At 38.7% G+C, this 21,235-nt stretch overlaps 1 protein-coding gene and 1 pseudogene across 2 annotated transcripts in view; one reads left to right on the plus strand and one right to left on the minus strand.

Moving 5' to 3' along the window:
- The window catches only part of ITPR2 (inositol 1,4,5-trisphosphate receptor type 2), a 438,944-nt gene extending 421,960 nt beyond the window's left edge, over nucleotides 1-16,984 (minus strand). The window contains exon 1 of the mRNA XM_090272941.1: nucleotides 16,627-16,984. Within this exon, the coding sequence (XP_090129067.1) occupies nucleotides 16,627-16,718 (92 nt within the window). The 5' untranslated portion in view covers nucleotides 16,719-16,984. The remainder of the gene's footprint in view (nucleotides 1-16,626) is intronic.
- Nucleotides 16,630-20,458, plus strand: LOC150011520 (uncharacterized; annotated as a pseudogene). Its single transcript, XR_016510444.1, has 2 exons — nucleotides 16,630-17,551; nucleotides 20,291-20,458. The product of XR_016510444.1 is annotated as an uncharacterized LOC150011520 (transcript).
- The last annotated feature ends 777 nt before the right edge of the window (nucleotides 20,459-21,235 follow it).

Here is a 21,235-nt window from a genome sequence, read left to right on the forward strand (position 1 = left end):
GAGTTTGGAATTTTAAAATGGGGTCAGGAGGAAATGTAATAAGAAATGTATTATTTTCCCTCACTTAATGTTACATTTCCTTTCATTCATGGATATCTTGATTGAGACACATAACTGTGCTTAGTATTTTACCCTTTAAACTTCCCTGAACACTGGAGTTCAAAAAAACAGCTTGAGCAAATTTTTCCTTAACAATCAACAAGTTTGTTTGTTTGTTTTAAGAAACATTTCTTTCCTTCCCACTCATTTTTATCCTGATCCAAGGTCATGCTTCTTGGCTTTAGAGAGAGAGGATGGGAGGGAGAAAGAGAGGGCGAGAAACATTGATTGGTTGCCTTTCATATGCACCCCAACCAGGAACTGACTGAATCCACAACCTAGGTATGTGCCCTGACAGCCCTGACTGGGAATCGAACCCTCAACCTTCCTGTTTGCAGGATGACACCCAACTGAGCCGCTGACAGGGCAAAAATCAACAAGTCTTAAATCCATGTTTCATCCTCTCATGTTTCAAGTTTTTAAAAAAATAAGTAATAAGGTAGGCTACCTAATAATACTCCAAAAATCATCTTGATCTGTTGAATTGTAATCAGATGATATCTGGGGTGTAGTTTTAAAACCACTACCTAAAACAAGATATTTAATTATGTATATAACTAAAATAAATGACTTCCCTTTTCCAAATATGTACCTTCATCAATGAACATAAAATAAAAATCAAGAAAGTACTTGGTTACGTAACTAATTCAACATTCACTGCTACAGGGGGAAATTCTTGCTTTTCAAGTTACAGCAAATATGGATGTGATATAATTCAACTCTTGCTAATAAATAGGTCCAGGTCACCTCCTTATGACTTTAACACACAAGAAAAAAACCCTAATACTAATTTTTAAAATATCTAGCACATACCAGTACACCCTCCCAAATACAGAGGTGTAATGTCATTTCATACTCCCAAAAAACCATTATGAACAGAAGACAAGTATTATTAGTACTCCCGCTTTAAAGACAGGGAACTGAATTCAGAGATTAAGTATTTGCCTAAGTTCTCAGAACCTCTTCAGTGTAGAAAACTATTGAACCTCAGCAATTAAAAACTTCTTTCCAAAATCCACATTGCCTTTAGAAACTTGTTATCAAACATCTATTTAGTCAATGATTTGACTTCAATCTTAAAATTAAATGATTTCTAGATAGTCATATCTTAACCTACCACTAGTTCAAGGTGGAGCCACATTTTCAGTATTTAAGATAGGAGAAAAAAAAAAAAGAGTTGAAGACAATGACTCTTAAGAGTTAGAAAAAGCTACTGTGCCTTTTCTAAATGGTTACACAGGGGTCTCATTTCAAATAATACATATTAATTCAGAATTAAAGTCATATCTAGGTCTGGCACAAAATATATTTGTTTCTACCAGGAGAATTTTTAATTACAAACATTCTAGCAACAAAATTTTCCACTTTTTAATATTTAAATTAATGATTTTTAATTTAAAATTTTGTATTTTAAATCTTGCTTTTAGTGCACTCTGCTTTGTACACACCTCCAGCATAATAATAATTATTAGACATTGTGTACACATAAGGTACAATTATTCCATAGAGTAGATAAGCGACATGTTTCTAAACAAAAGCTATCTAAACTAAGCAAATACTCTCACAATCAAATTTATTGTGAAAAATAGAGATTCAAAGGAACATACTTTCATGGATAAGATTCATTTATCAAATCATGTTTATTCAGATGCTTATGAATAATTTAATCATAAAATTGTTTCATAAACTCCCCTCCCTTTTTTATTTATTTTTTTTTTTTAGGATTTGTTTATTGATTTCAGAGAGAAGGAGAGAGAGAGGGGGAGAGCAACATCAATCAGTTGCCTCAGGTACACTCCCTGACCAGGGATCAAACCCACAACCTAGGTAAGTGCCCTGACTCAGGATCAAACCTGCAATCTTTTGATGCACAGGACACTTCAATCAACTGAGCAACCTGATCAGGGCCCCTCTTTTTATTCTGTATCAACATTACTGAGGTATCATTTAGGTGCAGAAAATGGGTGCCTTCCCTTTTGACCCCTCACCACGGCCCCCACCCTTGATTTCCTCTGAATCTTTTCCTGCAGAAACTTATGCCAAAGAAAATTTCAGACCAGACCAGATGACCGAGGCTTCAGCATGGCGCATAGAAGTCCTCAGATGATTCTCCTTTTCATCAGGAAGTACTCCCCCTAAAATAGTGCTAGTATAACACCCAAAAGCATTAAACTGGAAAGAGAATAGTTTTACATAAGTACAAAAAAAAAAAAAAGTAAAGGCTTCACACTTTAAAACGTGATTGTACGGCCCTAGGAAACATGGCTTAGTGAAGGCAGAGGACAGTCCTGTTTGGCTGCAGGGCATGCGCGTCGTCTTGGCCTGTCCCCCATTCCCTGCCTTCCTTCCTTCCTTCTGGCAACAGAGCCCTGGCAGAAGGAAGGACAAGGGCTCGATGACATCACCTTTGTAATCAGAGCATCTCATACCTTGGCCACAGTGTTAAGCTAAAGATGAGACTCTCCTAGTCCTTGCAAGGGTCATGACTGCAGTAGTACTCCCAGAGTTAGAGGAAATGAGCTGCTCTCTCTTTTCAGCTCTGGGTTCAAGGGAAGCAGGGACAGCCATGCTCAAGCTGATAGCAGCCACACCGCCACCCATGGCAGGTGTGCCCCAGGTTGGAACTAATACTGATGATAAAGCGGAATCAAGGATAAAGAGAAAGGATCTACAACAATGTTCTGCCTAGACTTTCAGTTACCTTGACAGCAAAGCTCTTTTTTTGTTGACCAATGTTCTGACTGGGTTTTCTGTTATTTGCAACCAAAAAAAAAAAAAAAAAAAAAAATCCTGATTAACAAACTGTCTTCAGATTCACTCGTTCTCTGTCATCACAAGGAATGTGGGACTTTGCAAGTTTTCATCCATTACCAGTTACTCCAGTATGACTAGAAATAGCAAACTGACATAAACTGCACCATAAGGAATTTATGTTAGCTGACAGGAAATATCTTGTCATAGATAAATTTTCAAACAAGGGTTTGCAAATTGCTTTTTTTAAAGTGTTTTTAAAGCTTAAATTTCCAATGGTTCATATAACTCATATATCTATACACATACACACACAAATTCAAGTAAATATTATAGCAAAATCCCCTTGTACAGCATAACTAAAAGAAGGCTAACTACTCATTAGGTGTGCCTAGTGAGTAATTTTTGTTCGTTAGGCACACCTTTTCAGATCCCTATGGTTTTCTCTAGAAATGATTAGCATTCCCAAGAGAAGAAAGCATCATAATTAGATTAGTCACTGTTTAAAATATGACAAGACTGTCCTAGACAAATTTATCTGTAGACTGATTATCCAAATTAGATCAATATTTTCACTAATCCCTCTTACAGTCACAGAAGTTCAACAGGAATTCTTGGCCACCAGGAAACTTCAGAGAAAGAACAGTAGCACCATCTGCCAGGTGGAAACGTGTGAAAAAAACCTCTATTCCAATGGCTCCAAAGCAAACATTGGTTTTGTCTTAATAAATAAAACAAAATTGTTTTCTGTTAAGTTGTTAGCAACTAAAATAACGTGTTGGCTTTAAAATGAAACAAGACTTGAAAATTCTAGTCAAGGAAGATGTGGTATATATATGCCAAGCAATTCTAAGCTTATTACTAATGTTGATACAGTTCAGATGTTTGCATTACATCAAAGGCCAGCACGCATCAAATCACTAATAAAAGATAAATACAAGTGCCTGCAATTGAGTAGTCTGCACTATCAAAGTAAGGAAGGGAAAAAAAGGCCAAAACCAAAATAAACAGCAGATATGGCCCTGTGCCTCTGTGCAGCCTACTAAACAGGTATCAGCTTAAAACTGACTTACTGCAAAATTGTATAAACATAACTCAGCAAAACTCCTAACATCAATGCAATATGAACTCAGTCAATCTTCCAAAAAGATTCATGCTGACTTTTTGGAGATGTTATTTATTTTTAGGGAGAGGAGAAGGGAAGGAGGAAGAGAGGGAGAGAGACATTGATGTAAGAGACAAATATCGATCAGCCGCCTCTCGCACATGCCCAGACGACGGATGGAACCCACAACCCAGGCATGTGCCCTGGCGGGGAATCAAACCGGCGACCTTTTGCTTTGCAGGATGACACCCAACCAGCGGATCCACACTGTCAGGGCTATGCTGATTTTTTTTAGATGTAACAATAGTTATAGTAACAGTAATAATAATAATGGTTTTCACCAATTTAACACTTAGGTGCCTGATGCTGAGTAAATATTTTATATATGTTAACAGCCATTAATCATCCTGGCAATACATAAACAAGGGAATAATTCTACTTTACAGATAAGGAAATTGAGGTTCTTAGTATTAACTTCCAAAGATCCTACCATACAAAAGAGTGGAGCCATAATCTGAAACTAGGTTTCTCTGAATCAAAAACCCATCTTCTTACACCAGTGTCCTAAAATGGTGTTCATTTGTTCAATATATTTCTTATCTACTATGTGATTTCTACAATGCATTGGGGACATAATTGTGAACAATACAGTCACTAAGCTTACAGAGTTTAAAGCTCACACGGAGAAACATACAATCCAATAATCACAGAAACAGAAGTCAAATTAAACAACTGTAAGAAAAAAAATGATGCTGTTTAAGCACACATAAGGCAAAAGGAGCTCACACAGTCTGGGAGATCAGAAAAGGTCACTGCAGGTGAGTCACGGAGATGGAATCTGAGAGATACATAGGTATTACTAACGTGAAGGGCATGGAGATTGAGAGGGAAACCTACCAGACAGAGAAAAACACATGTGAAAAGGCCCTGTGGTAAGAGGGAGCTCAGAATTACTGTGCAACTAAAAAGAGCGGGGAAAACAAAGAAAAACAGGCATTTGTGCCTGAAACAGGGAGCATGGTACACGATGAGGCTCGTATCTCAGAACCCTGGAAAGCAGGAAGTTAGGCTGAGCTTAGTGACATTTTATTTAAATGTCAGCAAATGAAAAAGAAACTTCTTTCAAGTCTGCATCTTCCATTTTTGAAAGTAATGAAGCCTCAAAAGTAAAATGAATATTTTAATTCTTAAATCTTTTCAGGTCTAATGTGAAACACTGAACAAAGATATCGTCCCTTTGCAGATTCTGAGGACAAGCGACTTTTAAGGCCCGCTACAGCTGCTTGATTCAGGCTGCCTTCCTGGATCAGCCCAATCCCTCCCATGCCTACCACTGGCTGCCTTTTTCTTTATTCCTTCTTGCTCTCACCATCTGATCTTCCTAGAGCAAAACCTGATTATTTTATTCTCCTGTTTAAAAATCCTTCAATGAGTTCACATTGGTTAATGGGGAATACATGATCTGGCCCTGTCTGCCCACCTAGTTTCATCTTCAGGATGTTCAGACAGAAAGTTCATTTCCTGATGCTCTGTTATTCCTAATAGATTGGCCTCATCAGCATGGGTCAAATGGCTTTTTCCCTGCCCATATTAGAAATAGCTGAATTGGGGAGCAGGGGAGGGCAGTAAAAAGCCTCCTTTACGTAAGGCCTAACCAAAAGTCTAGTCCATAGCCAAACCTGGTTGCAGGAGAGGCTAGGAAATGTGGTTTTGATTCTGGGTTTCTGTAAACTCCAGTACTTCCGTCACTCTGGAAGAAGGGAAAAAATGAATTTGAAAGAATAACTATAGGTATAGAAATTGAAATTAGTATGCATTTTTCTAATTTAAACACGGTTCAAACTAAATTATGCAGTTGATAATAATTCTTTAATGTTTATTATACTCATTATAACTTCCCTTTTGAAAAAATGTGCAATGTGAATGTTGATCTACTCTTTAGAAAATGTTTATAGCTTAACTTTAGGGATATCTATTGCCAAACTAATTACTGTCTCTTGAAACCTCTACATGATAATTTACTTAAACAACTTTTTATTCAGATGCTCCAATAATTAACAAAGTGTTTTAATACTTGCAATTTCATAATATTTTTAAAGACTGTGCGTGATTCTCTAGCAGCTAAGACTTTAGAAATAAGCACTTGGTTTCACCATAACAGATAACAATGACCTCATTTTCTACTGATTAGGAAAGTAGGCTCACTTTTCACATGGATTTAGAATTGGAACTCATCTATTAAATCATGTCTTGCCAGGTAAATAGGGAAATAAGGTAAATAAAGGCCCTTTTCTCATTTGTTATCAATCGTAAAGACAGATTAACTTAGTAAAGTTTTAAATAACACTTTCATTGATAATGAGTCTTGATTTGACTTAAAATGTCACAATATTTACAACTCCTAGCCTCAAGTATATAGCCCTGAACACAATAAAATTCCTTTCTTTACCTTCCCTGATTTTCTTTAAACAAACCAGGGCTGAAATTACACTCTTTGAAAACATGGTTGAAGCCAAAAATCTACTTGAAATGCAGGTGTTTAAGTAGTTATGTCCCTGATATTAGCAATGACCTTGAACACTTTAGCAAAACTCAAGTAACTTCGTCCTTAAATCATTAAATTACTTTGAATTACTAATGTAACATATTTGTTGATTTGGGTAACAGATTTTTGCTGTTACTGTCTTTAATTGGTATAACATACTTCAACTAAATTAATTTGGATGTTATAGAAATAAAGCAAAATTCTAATATTTTGTATCTTTCATTTCAAAATTACTTTCTTAAAAATATTACATTTTTAAATATCTATCATAGAGTACCATAGCATGTTAGAACTAGAGGAAATAGTATGACATTTTTTTACCTTTTAAAATTATTTTAAAATCTGCACATACCTATATCTTTCATTTTATTTCTCTGTACTATATGCAAATACACTCTCAAAGAAGTTCCCATTTCTACACTGCTGCCAGTAAGGAACCCAAGAATAAGAGTGAATAACAACACTGGAGAATTACAAGTTCTTAAAGAGAATGGCCATACATGTATCTTTGGGAATAAACTTGAGGCAAAGCACATTATAACAGACTTAATCAATAGACAGAATATAAATGAATAAACAACAAATATACTAACCACTTGGTCTCCTCAACCTGTATTTATATGCTTATCCTTTTCCAGACACATTCTTAAATTTCAAAAAATAAAATTAACAAGGTGTAAAATGCCCCCTTGGATTTTTCTAAAGTTCTATAAATTCCTCAACTACTCTCTGGTTTTATACCAGCAAATTATTTCCAACTAAACTTTTCTGCCAATAGTAGTTAAAGTACTGGTTGTACTATTTACAGTATTATCTATCAAGAGAAAGAGCTGATCTCTATTAAGAAATGATCTCACACGCACACAAAAAAAGAAATGATCTCACAAAATCTTACAAATACACTCTTTGTGAAAACAAAGCTAAACTTGCAGAAATAACAACTCCTCTTTAATGTGGCTATAACATGCAAACCATTAAGTAAAGCCATATATAATAATTACTTTTTCCAGACTGTAAGTTTCATCAGATGTTGGGCTAGGCAAGTGCAGATATATGACCTAAGAGATTATTAAAGTTTCTATTCTATATAGCAAGACTTAATGGTACCATAAATCCAATGACAACTTCATCCGTCTTAAAAGAACTACCTGTATGGATTCTGGGAATATTTAATAAGCGAGAACAATTACACAGGCTTTTTCCGAAGAAGAAGTTATGTTAACAGTTACTTAGAGATTTGAGGATATATATATTCTAATTCAACAAATATTCATTCAAAAAATATTTATGAAGCAAAGCCCTTGAGATACTCAGTGACAAAACAAAAGATCCCTGTCTTCAAAGAGCTTGCATTCTACCAGGAGTAGACAGGTGATAAGACACTGGATACAATAAATAGTAAAGTATATTCTATGTAATAAAATAACATGAAAAAATATAAAGCAGGATAAGTAGAATAGGAAAGACTGAGGCAAAGAATAGGAAAGACTGAGGCAAAGAATAGGAAAGACTGAGGCAAAATGTAAGCAATTCCCCTGCTAGGTATACCCAAAAGATGTATGAACATACATTCGCACAGAAATTTGTACACAAATATCCACAACAGCATTATTCATAATAGTCAAAAAGTAGAAACAACCCATATGCTCATCAATTGGTGAATGGGTGAACACAAAGCAATGTATCCTTACAATGAAACATTATTCAGCAATAAAAAGGAATGGAGTACTTGGGTAAATCTTGGAAACATTAGATTGAGTAAATTAAGCCAGATACAAAAGATCAAATATTGTGTGATTCCACACACATAAGACACCAAGATTAGATAAATTCATAGACCAGGGGTTCCAAAGGGGTAGGGACAGGAGAGAGAAAATGAAGAGTTATTGTCAAAAGGGTAGAGAATTTGTGTTTGGGATGGTGAACAAGTTCTGGAAGTGGATAGTGGTGATGGTTGCCCAATATTGTGAATGCACTTAATCCCACTGAGTTTTACACTTCAAAATGGTTAAGATGGTAAATTTTATGGTATGTATCTTTTACCACAATTTCTTTTAAAAGGTTCTATGAAGTTACTATTAAATTACCTATTAAGCAAGGACATCTAAGCTCAAGTCCTGGTCCTTTTTATTCTAGTTCCCTCATACCACCCTTCCTCAGAAACAGACAGAAATCAAAACCTTGCTCACAATGATTTCCCAGGTAATCAGATCTGGCATTGTGACTTGCCTTCATGAATGTAAGTAACTAATCCAAGTGGAGCCAAGTTCTATCACTCTGTAATTGAAATTTAAGAATAGAGACACACAGTTTAGTAACTGCTATATCTGAGTCACGTAAATGGTAGATCCAGAGAGATGAGTCTGCTATTGAGATTCCCACAGAAGCCCTGGGTTTCTGAGTTTCTTGATACTCAAGTCATTGAGCTCATCATTCAATTTCTTGGAGTTCCTCCAATATCCTGCTAATAAAATGCCTCCTTTGCTTAAGTCATCCAGAGAAGGTTTCTGCTCCTTACAAACAAAAGAACCTTACTTCTAATATAACATAACCTTTCAATTCTTAAGCTTTATCCATGTGGACAAAGTGATATATAAGTATCCTTTGCCTTCCAAAACCTTCGAGCTTTGAGATCAGGTAGTAGGAATTACCATAGAAAGGGATACCTATAGATTGTTTTTAAAGAGTTTCAAGACAATTCAATATAAGGATTGCAAATAATTTAACTAAATGTAGGTTGAAACATGAGTCGGAAGTCAAGTTATTCTCTGAAATTTTTACCAGTTATACACTTTGAAATGCCACTAGAAGTGAATCAACAACTTTTTAATCCAGTTTTGTTTTTCATTGTTTTTTGTTTGTTCAGGCTCTTTTATTTAGCTCTAATGATTCATATAATTCTTTACATAACCTGAAGAATCCTCTTTTCAATAGGAGATAATATGTGGAGAGCAGTAGGTCTGCTCTTAGTGATTGTTTCATAATTAGTCATTACCACAAGGTCTTGGAGAGCTAGATATCTAGGAATTAGTTAATTAACAACCTGTTTTCTCTAGGACTCTATTGAGAAATTGGACAACTAATAGTAAAAGTCTAGCATTTTGTAATTTTCAGATATTTTTATAATGATGTTTTAACAGAGGGTCAAACATCTTAGTAACAGAACTTCAATAATCATCTTTGAATTCTAAGAATTTAGATACAGATTATGCTTTGTTCACTTCCTAAGTCTTTCCCTGCGTTCATGGGACTCTATCTACAGCCTTGATCATTTGTTAAAACGCCAGAAGAGAGGGCATACTGGACTCCATACACACCAGCATACCAAGTGGAGGCGGGCACACGCACGTGTGTGCGCACACTGAACAGTCACAGGTACTAACACGCAAAACAAAACAAAACAAAATTTAGAACTATTTTAGATTAAAAAGTTGTCCTGCCCTGCCTGGTGTGGCTCAGTGGATTGAACCAAAGGGTCGCCAGTTCAATTCCCACTCAGGCCACACACCTGGGTTGCGGGCCAGGTCCCCAGTTGGGGGTGTGCGAGAGGTGACTGCACACTGATGTTTCTCTCCCTTTCTCGCTCCCTTCCCCTCTCTCTACAAATAAATAAATAAAATTTTTTTTAAATAAAATGATCAAGTCAGCCATACTAAAGTGCATACTTCTTACATGTATGAACAGACGTCTTCTAAATTAAACAGACTATTTAGTTACTGCATAAGTTAAATCAACCATTCATAATTACTCAGCATTACTGGCCAGGCAAATATTTTTCCATAATACATTTTAAAATACCAGTACTAACCATGAACAAAAATATTTTATGGTAAACATATGACCATCTATTTCAGCAACATGCAATTTCCTAGTTTGTGGTTTTCCTGCACTGACCATGACCAGAAAAATGCTTTACTTATGCTTTTTAAAATAAATATTGTCCATAAACAGTAATAAGAAACTGAAGAATTCTTAAAAACATTATTTTCATTTTATTGAACTTAACTGACCATAAAAGTAATAGAGGTGTAATTAATGAAACACATATAGAATCTAGAAAATATAAGATATAGAATTTTAAATCACCCATCCATTCACCATGCAGCATCAACACTACTTGGTTTTCTTTCCCTATTTTCCATGTTTCTTATTTTATATATTTTTAATTAAAGTAATGATTTTCTAAAGGTGCATATGAAACTTTCCCAACTAAATCTGCATGGGGGTAGAAAGATGATCACAAAAAAAAGCATCAATACATTGCAAAGGCTTGGTTTTATACATTGAGTAAATGAATGAATGAGTGAATGATTATTAAAGTTTCACTGCTTTGCTTATAATCTGGTGATTCTGTAACCAAATTCCAATATTAAAAAAAGATTAAAATTCATTTTATTATGCTCTAAATTTGTCATAAAAGTCCGCTGTTATTTCTTCTTTTATATTTATACATGAAGCCACACCTTGTCCCTGGAATTTAAGTTGTCAAGTTTGAGTCTATGGTATTCTGCCTATATTTTGTAAATAATCTACATACTACCTGTATAAAAACAGTTCCGAAGGGAAAATGTGATTATTAAAAGTGCTATCTATTAAAAAAAAATAAAGAAAGAAAAGAAAAGCAAGCTTCTGTTAAACCTAGAATGAGGCCAAGCAGTTGCCTTGGAATTCTATTCTACCAAAGCCACGCACCAGGGGCACCTGAAGAGGGATGATTGTTTACCTGATTGATCTATCCAAGAGAGGTCTAAAAATTGCAATGTTATTTATGGAATGACGTCCAAGTTTAGGAAATAGTCAACCTTTCAGCTTACACTAGACTTTATGTTCACCACCTCAGAAACTGTCTTTGTACTCAAGCTGACACGATACTTCTAATCCTTAGACTTCCCAAAACATCTCAGTATTCAAGATTATATTGTTTTTTTCCTCCCCATTAAACATACATGCAAATGTCAAATGGATTTTTAAATATTTTTATCACACTTAACATATGCCTTAGTCAAAACAAAGTTAAGTTTACATACCTAGTTTTAGCAGGAAACAACGGCTATTACTTGGGAAGTTTCTATTTGGAAAATACTAAAGATAACTTACAAATCATGCAAAAATAAAAGTTGACTATAACCATTCCTTGATTTATCTATGACTCTCCACTAATCAAACAATCCTATTAAGAAAAGATTTTTAAACTATAATAAGAGTAGCATATAATTGAGTAAAAGAAGAAAAGATAATAAATCCAACCTGTAAGCATTTAAATATAAAAAAGTTTAAGCAGGACAAAAGATCAGGCAGGGAAATTTAAGGAACTATGATTGAGAACAATAAAATGGTAACAATTTACACAGTTTTGTTCATCTAAGGAATTAAGTCAGAACTTTAAACTGTGTGACCCACCGTCACCCTACCTTTCCATGTCCATCTTTTAACATGGAAACAAAGGAACTGAAACGTTCACAGAATTGGCCAAGCAGGAAGTAAAAATGAGGGCCCCAATCCCTCTGGCTAAGTGACTACAATCATGCACCTCTTAATGACAGGGACACTTTCTGAGAAATGCGTCCTTAGGTGATTTCCTCATGCAAACATCATGGACTGGACTGCACTTACGCAAACCTAGATGTTCCAGCCTATCGCTGTAATTGCATGTGCTATACTTTTATACAACCTACTGTGTAATAGGTTTGTTTACACCAGCATCACCACAAACATGTGAGTGATGTTTTGCACTAAGACATTACCGTGGTTAAGAAGTCACTAGGTGACAGAAATTTTTCAGCCCTATTATAATCTTACTGGACCACTGTTGTATACGTGGTTGACCGAAGCTTTCTTTGCAGTCACTGCCTCAATGTGTAGTCACCTAACAGTTTTCTGAGACTGAATGAGTGGATGTTGATTCTTGGTAGACCCTGAGAAAACATTTCAAGCTAAAGGCAACAATCACTTAAACATATCAATATAGACACACACACACACATCCCAATACATGTACGCACACTTGTCATTTACTAACTTGTCAACCTTGCAGAGAAGAGACAATGAATGAATTATATATATCTTTCACTGCTTCCACTACCCCTCTCATCCTGGGAATCCTGATATGATCACTCCCATTGTGTGGTACCTGATCATTGATCAAATTGATATACCCAGAAGTATGAAGTGTCTGATGTGGCAACAACCAGGGAAGAAAATCTCAATATAAAGTTAATGGAGGAGGGGGGAAGGGACAGTGGATATTGCATTCGAAATTGTACAGCACATTCCAAAACTTCTTCCTTCCCTTTTAAAAGAAAAAATAAAAATTATGACCCTAAGATATACCAGTAGCAAAATATTCATTTACAATATATTCACCATCTTCATTCAGTACGATGTAAAGAAGTTTTCCTTAAGTCAATATAAGTGTTTCCAAAATAGATCCTAAGATAAAAAATTAAGTTAAAAAACACAAAGCAGGCCTCTTTTGCACCTACACAAACTGAGAAAATACCACTTTGGTTTGCAACAATTCAAGATTCAGAAAGATGTGGTAAATACTGGTTAAAGAATAACTAGAGAAAAAAAGGGAAAATGCAAATCTTTGTAACTGGGGCATTCTAATTTCACACAGACTGAAAAAAATCAAACTTACTAACTGCATCACAGAGTCTAAGAAAATCCTTCCACATTTCCATTTAGAAGGGTCTCTAAGGAGGGCCTGCTAAATAAACTCTAACAATAGTGACTCATTGGTTTTTTGGTTGTTTTTTTTTTTTAGCTGAAAAATGTGCTACTTTATTGCAAAAATTCCCCAGACTACATAATAACAATGGGTGGCCTCCCAATTTTATTTACACCTTCAATGTTAAAAATCAGACAAAAGTTATTTGCAAACAAATAACCTTGAAATGGCAGTGTAAACTCCATTCTCATTAACTACCCTCCTAAGTTGAATTTAAAAAAAAAAAAATCCTGCCCTGATTGGTTTGGCTCAGTTAGTTGGAGTGTGGACCCACAAATGGACAGGTCACAAGTTCAATTCCCAGTCAGGGTGCATGCAAGTTCCTCCCAGTCAGGGCACATGGGAGAGGAAACCAAAGTGTGTTTCTCTCTCACATTGATGGTTCTCTTCCTCTCTCTCATCCTCCCTAACCCTCTCTCTAAGATCAAGAAGCATGTCCTCAGGTGAGGATAAAAATTTAAAAATAAAATATAAAAATTTTAAAACCATCCTGCTGTCAAACTGTCAAATAGAGAAAGATCTAAAATAAAAATCAGAAACTTTAACCCTAATTTTTAGCTCTTCCATTGAGTTTTTAATATTAAGTGGAACAAACACTTAAGGCTAGCTACAATGCCAATGTCTCCAATACAGTTCCTGGTTCACTTTAACAGTTTCCACAACTTTTGAAGAAATTTAAGGGCCACAAAAATAGATGCATAGTGTGGCTTTTCTTAGCAACTTTCAAAAAAAATTGGACTCTTTCATTACTGTCTCTTTCATTCAATTTTATCACACAACATCCCAAGGGGATGGGCACAGCATATAACGTCCTTAATCTCCAAAGACAAGCTGACACAAAAAAATAATAAATGACATGAACAAGGTCACCCGGCTAATTAGCAGCAGACCTAGAACAAGATCTTCAACTAACAAAGTAAGGAAATTCAAGTAGAAGTATGCACTCTGTCTTTGATACAGAAAGTGTATAAATAATGACCCTATGACAATATAATGAAAAACTATAACTACTGTATTATACTGCTTTGTTTTCAAATCCCTAAAACCAACTTGCAAAATAAATCTTCACTAATTGCATTCTAAGCGAATAAAGCAGGTGATGCTACTTTGCCTAGATAACATTTCATGTGGCGTGGCACAAGCTCCTGCGGGTTTTTTAACTCCTAAAAATCTGAGAGCAATGAGGTTCCACATGTTAAAGAAAAAGAATATCAAATTAAAACACCAAGCTTCACCAATACAACATTTCTAATGATCCTTTCTCACTTTAGAATCAGCTGCACAAAGGTCTTGTCATACTAACCTCAACAAGACTCAGTTTGTCAACAGAAAAATAATACTGCACAAACAGATTCTAAGGAAACTCAGTTTTCAAAACACCAGCAAGAACTGCTGAATATAAATAAGAAATATTTATATAAACATCTATACCACGTGAAAAGTCAAGCTTATTTTTTATGATGTGCAACCAAAGAAACTAGTACCTGAGTGAGGATCTGGAGACAGGGTTACAATTCCAGCTTTGGCATTAATGTCCTCTGCTTCTTGGGTAGGTCTCTATTTCTCTTCCCCTCAGTTTCTCTGTTTCTAAAACCAGCAGGGCAGACTCCACAACTGCTAAAGTTGTAGCTTCCTGATTTCCCATCCAAAGTTCTATATGCACGTAATTACCCATATAACTGTACACTATTAAAACGTGACCTTTTGTTTGTCTAAGTTTTACACTTTATTCCTAATCCTGTTTTACTATTTTGTCCACAACTGTAACTATTGCTCAGTTATGATAGTTAACCCTTTTTATAAGTGTTTATTAATTGACAGGTACCATGCTAAACACTTTACATATATTAACTTCTTCCTCGCCACAACCTTCTGAGACAGAAACCATTACTGTTCGCGTTTATTTTATTATTTTTTAACATGAGGAAACTGATATATAGTGTGATTATGTAACTTGCCTGGATCATAACGTTCACAAGTGGAGAAGCCAGGATTTGACCCCAAAAATTTTGATCCTGATGCACCCCCTCCTAACTGTCACAGGCAGAGTCTCTGGAGAAGTGTGAAATGCAGCAGAGTTCATCTGCAAAATGTTGTTGGGGGCCCCAAAACTGACCTTACCCCATGAATTCTCTCATAAGACTCACAAACCCAAGATAAGCACTGGCCACACTGGGGGTTTTTTCCCCTACGCTTCAGTTTCATAAGTAAATAACATTGATCTTAAAGTGATTAAATTAAATCTTCCTTCTTTTACCCTTTGGGGGTGGGAGGATGCACAAATAACAGAAACTGTGGAAGTTCTGGTGACTTCCACGTGCCCTGTCAAGTAGGCACCACTCCTTATAACATGGCTGTAAGTCACGGTCTAGGGGCACTGCACGTCAAGTCACGTAGCCTAAAACAACAGCAGAAAATAGTGACCATCCACCACCGGTTCTGCAGCCTGAATTCCCTAAGACTCAGCAGTCTACATGCAGAGATCATGGGGTAACAAAAAATATATATGCACATCAATGTGTGTCGCAGTGTGCATTTGAACTGTGACTGGTATTCTCAACCAAGACAAAGGGAAAATACTAGCAATCAAGGAAGTCCTATTTAACCATCCAGCACACTGTTACACATATACAGTATATGTATCCACTGACAAACCAACTCGCATCTCAAGAGCATTACACTTGAGCTGAGTTCCCAGAGAGGTTCATCATTTCCATGGGCCAAGGCCCAGAGAAGTGGAGAAAGCAGGTCTGGGTTCTAGCACCCCGAAGGCTGACATTACCTCTTAGGGTCCCAGAGCCCCTGAGGGCCCTTGGCCGCCCCCTACGGCGGGGCGAGTCCCGGTTTAGCAAGGTCAAAAGGAAATTACTTAAGCAAAGAGGGCACGGGCTGGTGCTCCTGCTCCCGCAGGGCAAAGCCACACTTTGGCTCACTACTTCTCTTGAGTTTCATGTCCAAGGCCACAGACTTTTATCGCCAGCTCTTACAAACCCGGCCCTGCCTGAGAGACGGGGGTTGAGAGCCCTAGCGAGAAAAGATGGGGAGGGGAGGTGTGCTGTTTCACCTTTAAGGGAAAACAAACATTGTAATCAAACAACCCGTGGAGAAGCCAGCAAAGACTTCTTCGCCTGGCCTGTCTCGGGGCTTCTGAATCACTTCCTCCTTTTCGGATGTGTCTCTGAGTTGAAGACGATAAAGTTGCTGAGAAAATCTTGCCTCTGGGGCAGCTTCCTGCGCGCAGGCGAGGCGAGCCGAACGCAGCGCGCTGTCCGCGGGCGCAGACCCTGCCCAGCCTCCGGGCCACGCTCGGCGGGAGCGGGAGCACGCAGCAGCGCGGAGGAGCTGGGTGAGAGCTCCAGGGAGACACCAACGCTTCCCAGCCCGCCCCCGGCTTACCCTAGGGTGCTGATGAAACCGTTGACTGAGCCCTCCGCGTACAGGGACACGATGTCCCCTATGTAGAGGAAGCTGGACATTTTATCAGACATACTGCTTCATGCTCCAAAGTAGACGTCCTTCCTCTTCTCTGCGCCCTCGCCGCCCACTCCAGGGAGCCGCAGCGGCAGAGGCGGAATGGAGCGCGCGACTGTCGCGCTGAGAGGGGCTGCAGAGGGCACCACCAGAGCAACCGATGGTCAGCTCAGCCCTGCCCCGCGCCGGGGTAGGCAGGAGCGAAGGTGCACAGCCGCAGACACCCCGCGACGTGCGCAGCCCCGGCGCCCCGAGAGCCACAGCGGCCGCCTCCCTAGCAGGTTTCCTGTTCCTTTCAGAAGTTTTCTCTCCAACACCTTTTGCTCCTCCTCCTCCCTCCCCCGAATCCCCTCCCTTCTCTGCGCCCCTCTGCGCCGTCAGCACCACCGGGAAGGAGCTGGTGGTTGCAGAGCCTCTCGGTGCCCTCGGGGGAATTTTTGGACCAGGTGGTGGTGCCCATTGGGCGAAGGGGAGGAGAGGACCCCGGGGAGGAGGGAGCGGGAGGCCAATCAGAGAGCGGTGGCCAGGGGCGGAGCTGGACTGGGGCGGGGCTATTCCGGGGAGGCCAGGCCACCCGGGAAGCCCCGAGGCAGCTTCTGCTGGCGTGCTGATGGGACGCGGGGAGGCGCTGGAGCAGCGGCGGGGCCCGGTATAGCCGCCCAGGAAAGGCTAGACTTGGGATGCGGCAGTCCCCGCCTGGGAAAGTGAAGGATGGCGGGGCCGAGACGCTTTCCCAAAGCTCGAAGTGGGGCAGCCAGGATGAGAATTAAGGAAAGGGCGGGCGCCAAGGACCAGAGCAGTCAAAGGAGCCAGCGCTTCGCCCGGAGATGAAAAGGAGGAGCCGGACTGGGTGGGTAATTTGCTGACAAAGGGAGAGGAAGGTGTCCAAGCAAAGGAAAATAATGAAATTAGAAATAAATACATTGTAAAGAAAGAAAAATAAGAGGGCGAGAAGAGAGAAAGGAAGAAAGGGAGGGAGGGAGGGGGGTCGGAAAGGTCTCTATTTGGAGTATGTACAGTAGTTTTGTTTTTTGTCTCAAGGATATGGCGTGGGTGAAACTTGACCTGTCAGCAGATGTCCAGGTGGAGGTGAGCCTCCTAGGAGGGAACCGTTACTTGGCCGAGCCAGCAATTTTTGTAGCCAACGGTTGGTGGTGAACTTTTCTTTTAAGCCTCTGAGGCTGCACCTCCTGCTGTAAACTCCAATCCCAGGCTTAGCCTTTCTGCCTCCCGGAGCCCGCGGTCACTGTCTCAATGACAGTCTTAGTTTGTTTACTTTTAAAGCTGCTGACTTTTGAGACAAATACCATATGCTTTCACTTACATGTGGAATCTAAAGAACAAAATTAACGATCAAACAAAACTGAATCAGACTCACAGATAAAGAGAAATGACTGATGGCTGCCAGAGAGGAAGGGGTTTATGGAGGGGAATGAAATAGGTGAAGGGATGAAGTACAGATTGGCAGTTACAAAATAATCAGAGGGAGGTGAAGTACAGCACAGGGAATGTAGTCAATCATATTGTGACAACTGTGTATGGCACCAGCTGGGAACTGAAAATATAGGGAACACTACAGTATATGATTGTCTAACCATTATGCTCTATGCCTGAAACTAATGCAAAATAATACTGAATGTTAACTGTAATTGAAAGGTTTTTTGCTTTGTTTTTTTTTAGTTTCTGACTCTTAAGCTCCACCCCTTCTCTGTTACTTTTGTAGCCGCCATATTATAACATCATTTTAGAAGCCTTTTGCCCTACCTTCCTGGACCACCCAGAAAGGATAAACTCTTTGTGCAGTGGTTAGAATGTTCCCCACCCAAAGAATTGTGACCCAGGTAATCCCCACAGAACAAGGTTTGCAAAAAAGCAGAGGAACTCAGGGCATACAGAGGGGTGTGTCCCAAATTGTGCAATAGGCCAAAATTTCAATTAACAGTTCAAGAATATCTTACAGTTCAAAAAAGGTTTGGTTGGGACAACTATAATAGAAAAAAAAAATTTTTTTTTAAACACTAAAAAAAAAGAAAAACTTACAGAAAAAATAATATATTTCAAATGGAAAAAAATTATTTGGGTTGAGACTTATAAACACATAATGGAATATGAAAGAATAATAAGCTTTATTATTCAAATGTTTGTGTTTAGAAAGCCTGGAGGATAGAGTGTTAGACCCAGAATCCAGGAAATGCCAACTCAAAGCCTATAAATATTAAGATTAAACTAGACCCAGTCATTGTCCTACCATACAGCTGACAAATCTATCTTTGCTTCTGTATTCTCCTTTGGAAAAGGTTAATTAGCAACTTAGATATGCCCATTATATGATAAAAGCCCTCCTCTGTCTACACACATAATATTACTATTGGGTGCCTCCAAAACATTGGACATATGAGCTATTTAAAAACTTAAATCAGAACAAGATGATGACCTTGGAAATGGAGGTATGTGTTTATCAAAGAGATGGCATGGATTACATTCTATTATTCCTCATATTGCACACTCCTATGCCATATATCCAGTGGGTGTTCCACAATTATTTCCCACCTAAGGACATTTTCATTTACTTTTTTTAGAGAGAGAGGGGAAGGGAGAGAGAGAAATACCGATACAAGAGAAGCATCGATTGGTTGCCTTTATATGCACCCATACCAGGGATCTACACCCAGACCGGGGATGAACCTGCAACATACATATGTGCCCTGACCAGCAATTGAATATGCAACCTTTCTGTTACGGGACAACCCTCCAACCACTGAGCCACACCGACCACGGCAATGTTCAACAAGTATTGATCAATGTCATTAATGTTTTTTATTGTTTCCTCTAGGCATAACCTATCTGTGGACAACATATTACAAAATAAGCGAGTGTTTATGCTAAAGGCTAAAGAACAGGTATAAACTTCAAACCATGTACCCAAATCTAATGTCTTCCATCTAACTGCAGCCCTACCACCCACCACCCACTGGGGTGTCCAGTACAGTCTGAGGACTGGATTGAGTTGCATGGCAAAGATGGTCAACCAACCACCAAAGGCTCCTTCCACAGCAGCAAAGCCTCCTTAAAATGGTCTTCCCAGCCTTAGCTATTATGGTAACTCTGTCCCTCCATTTGCTCAGTTCAAAAACCTTGGGATCATTTTTTAAGTTTAAATTTTATTTTCAATTATAGTTTTCATTCAATATTATTTTGTATTAACTTCAAGTGTACAGCATAGTGGTTAGACAATCATATACTTTACATTTGTTCCCCCTGTTATTTCCAATATTCACCTGACATCATACATAGTTATTACAACATTACCGACTATGTCCTTTGAATCATTTTAACTCCTTTCTCTCATACCCTACATTTAGTCCATGAGCAATTCTGTCAGCTCTGCCTTCAAACTGTGAACAAAATGTTCCATTTTCCAATAAAAATCATCTTTTTCATCAAATGGCATCACCAACCTCTTAAGAATCTAGGCACAAAGTCTTGCGGTCACTTTTCATTCCTTTCTCTACCTATTTCTTTCTCTCTGTTATCTCAGAAATGTCTTTCTTTACCGTCCCTGCTATCCTTTCTCTGTTTTATACTGTAGCCGGCTCAGTGATGTCCACCCTGCCAGTCTCCCAGCCTCCCAACCTCATGGCAAGCCAGAGAGCTCTCCTTACAAAGTGGAAAGTGGACATGATCAAAGCCATTCAAAGGTACAATGACTCCCCGCTGTCTGCAGAAGGAAGCTCAAACGTTTAATCTGCTGGCGTGAATATCAGTCCATCTAAATGGATCCTCCTGTGCTGAGAATATGTGACACTTCAACATGACCTAGCCTTCCACACTGCCCATGATTTGGTCTCCTTCTCCTTTTATAACCTAGTTTCTACTCTTCCACTCCTGATTTCCTCATGAAAAGCCAAACTGCCCGCACATAAGCTGACACTTTTAGTCTCCCTGCCTTTGAGTGTGATGGTCCCTGTTCCAGGAATTCCTCTGCCTCCTTCCCTTCCCCCACCTCCTCAAGCCCAAGTGCCACTCTTGCAGTGAAGCTTCCCAGATGCTGCCAAGGCAAAGTTCCTCTTTCTCCTGAGTCCCCGTAGCCAGGCCACTCTGCCCCTAACGTTTGTGAGTCTCCAGGGCAAGAGTAATTGGAGACCCTCATAAATATTACAAATATTAAAAGTTGCTAATTAAGTGAGGAAATTGTTAAAGGTAGTGCAGGGAGAGTTGGCTCTTATTTACAAATTCTTCCTGTCCACAGTCACTGCAAACAGCCACCCTCTGGTCACACCTTAGACCATCCTCACACACACCAGCTGCACAGTATACACTTGGTAAGATGAGTAGGGGGCCATTTATGCATCGGATTCTGGAATCTCAGACACGCAGATATAGTCTAGAAGTGGGAGGAAAAAAGCTCAGACTCTTTGTGGACATGTCCCCTTTATCTAGAACTCAGAGTCCAGGACAGGTGCCCATTTGCCTAACCTAAGAGCACAGCCGTTTTAAGGTACCTCTCAACTTTCCACATCATTTTCTTGTTATT

This window comes from Furipterus horrens, unplaced genomic scaffold (assembly GCF_987537825.1).
Source record: "Furipterus horrens unplaced genomic scaffold, mFurHor1.1.pri manual_scaffold_4, whole genome shotgun sequence".
NCBI classification, from domain to species: domain Eukaryota; kingdom Metazoa; phylum Chordata; class Mammalia; order Chiroptera; family Furipteridae; genus Furipterus; species Furipterus horrens.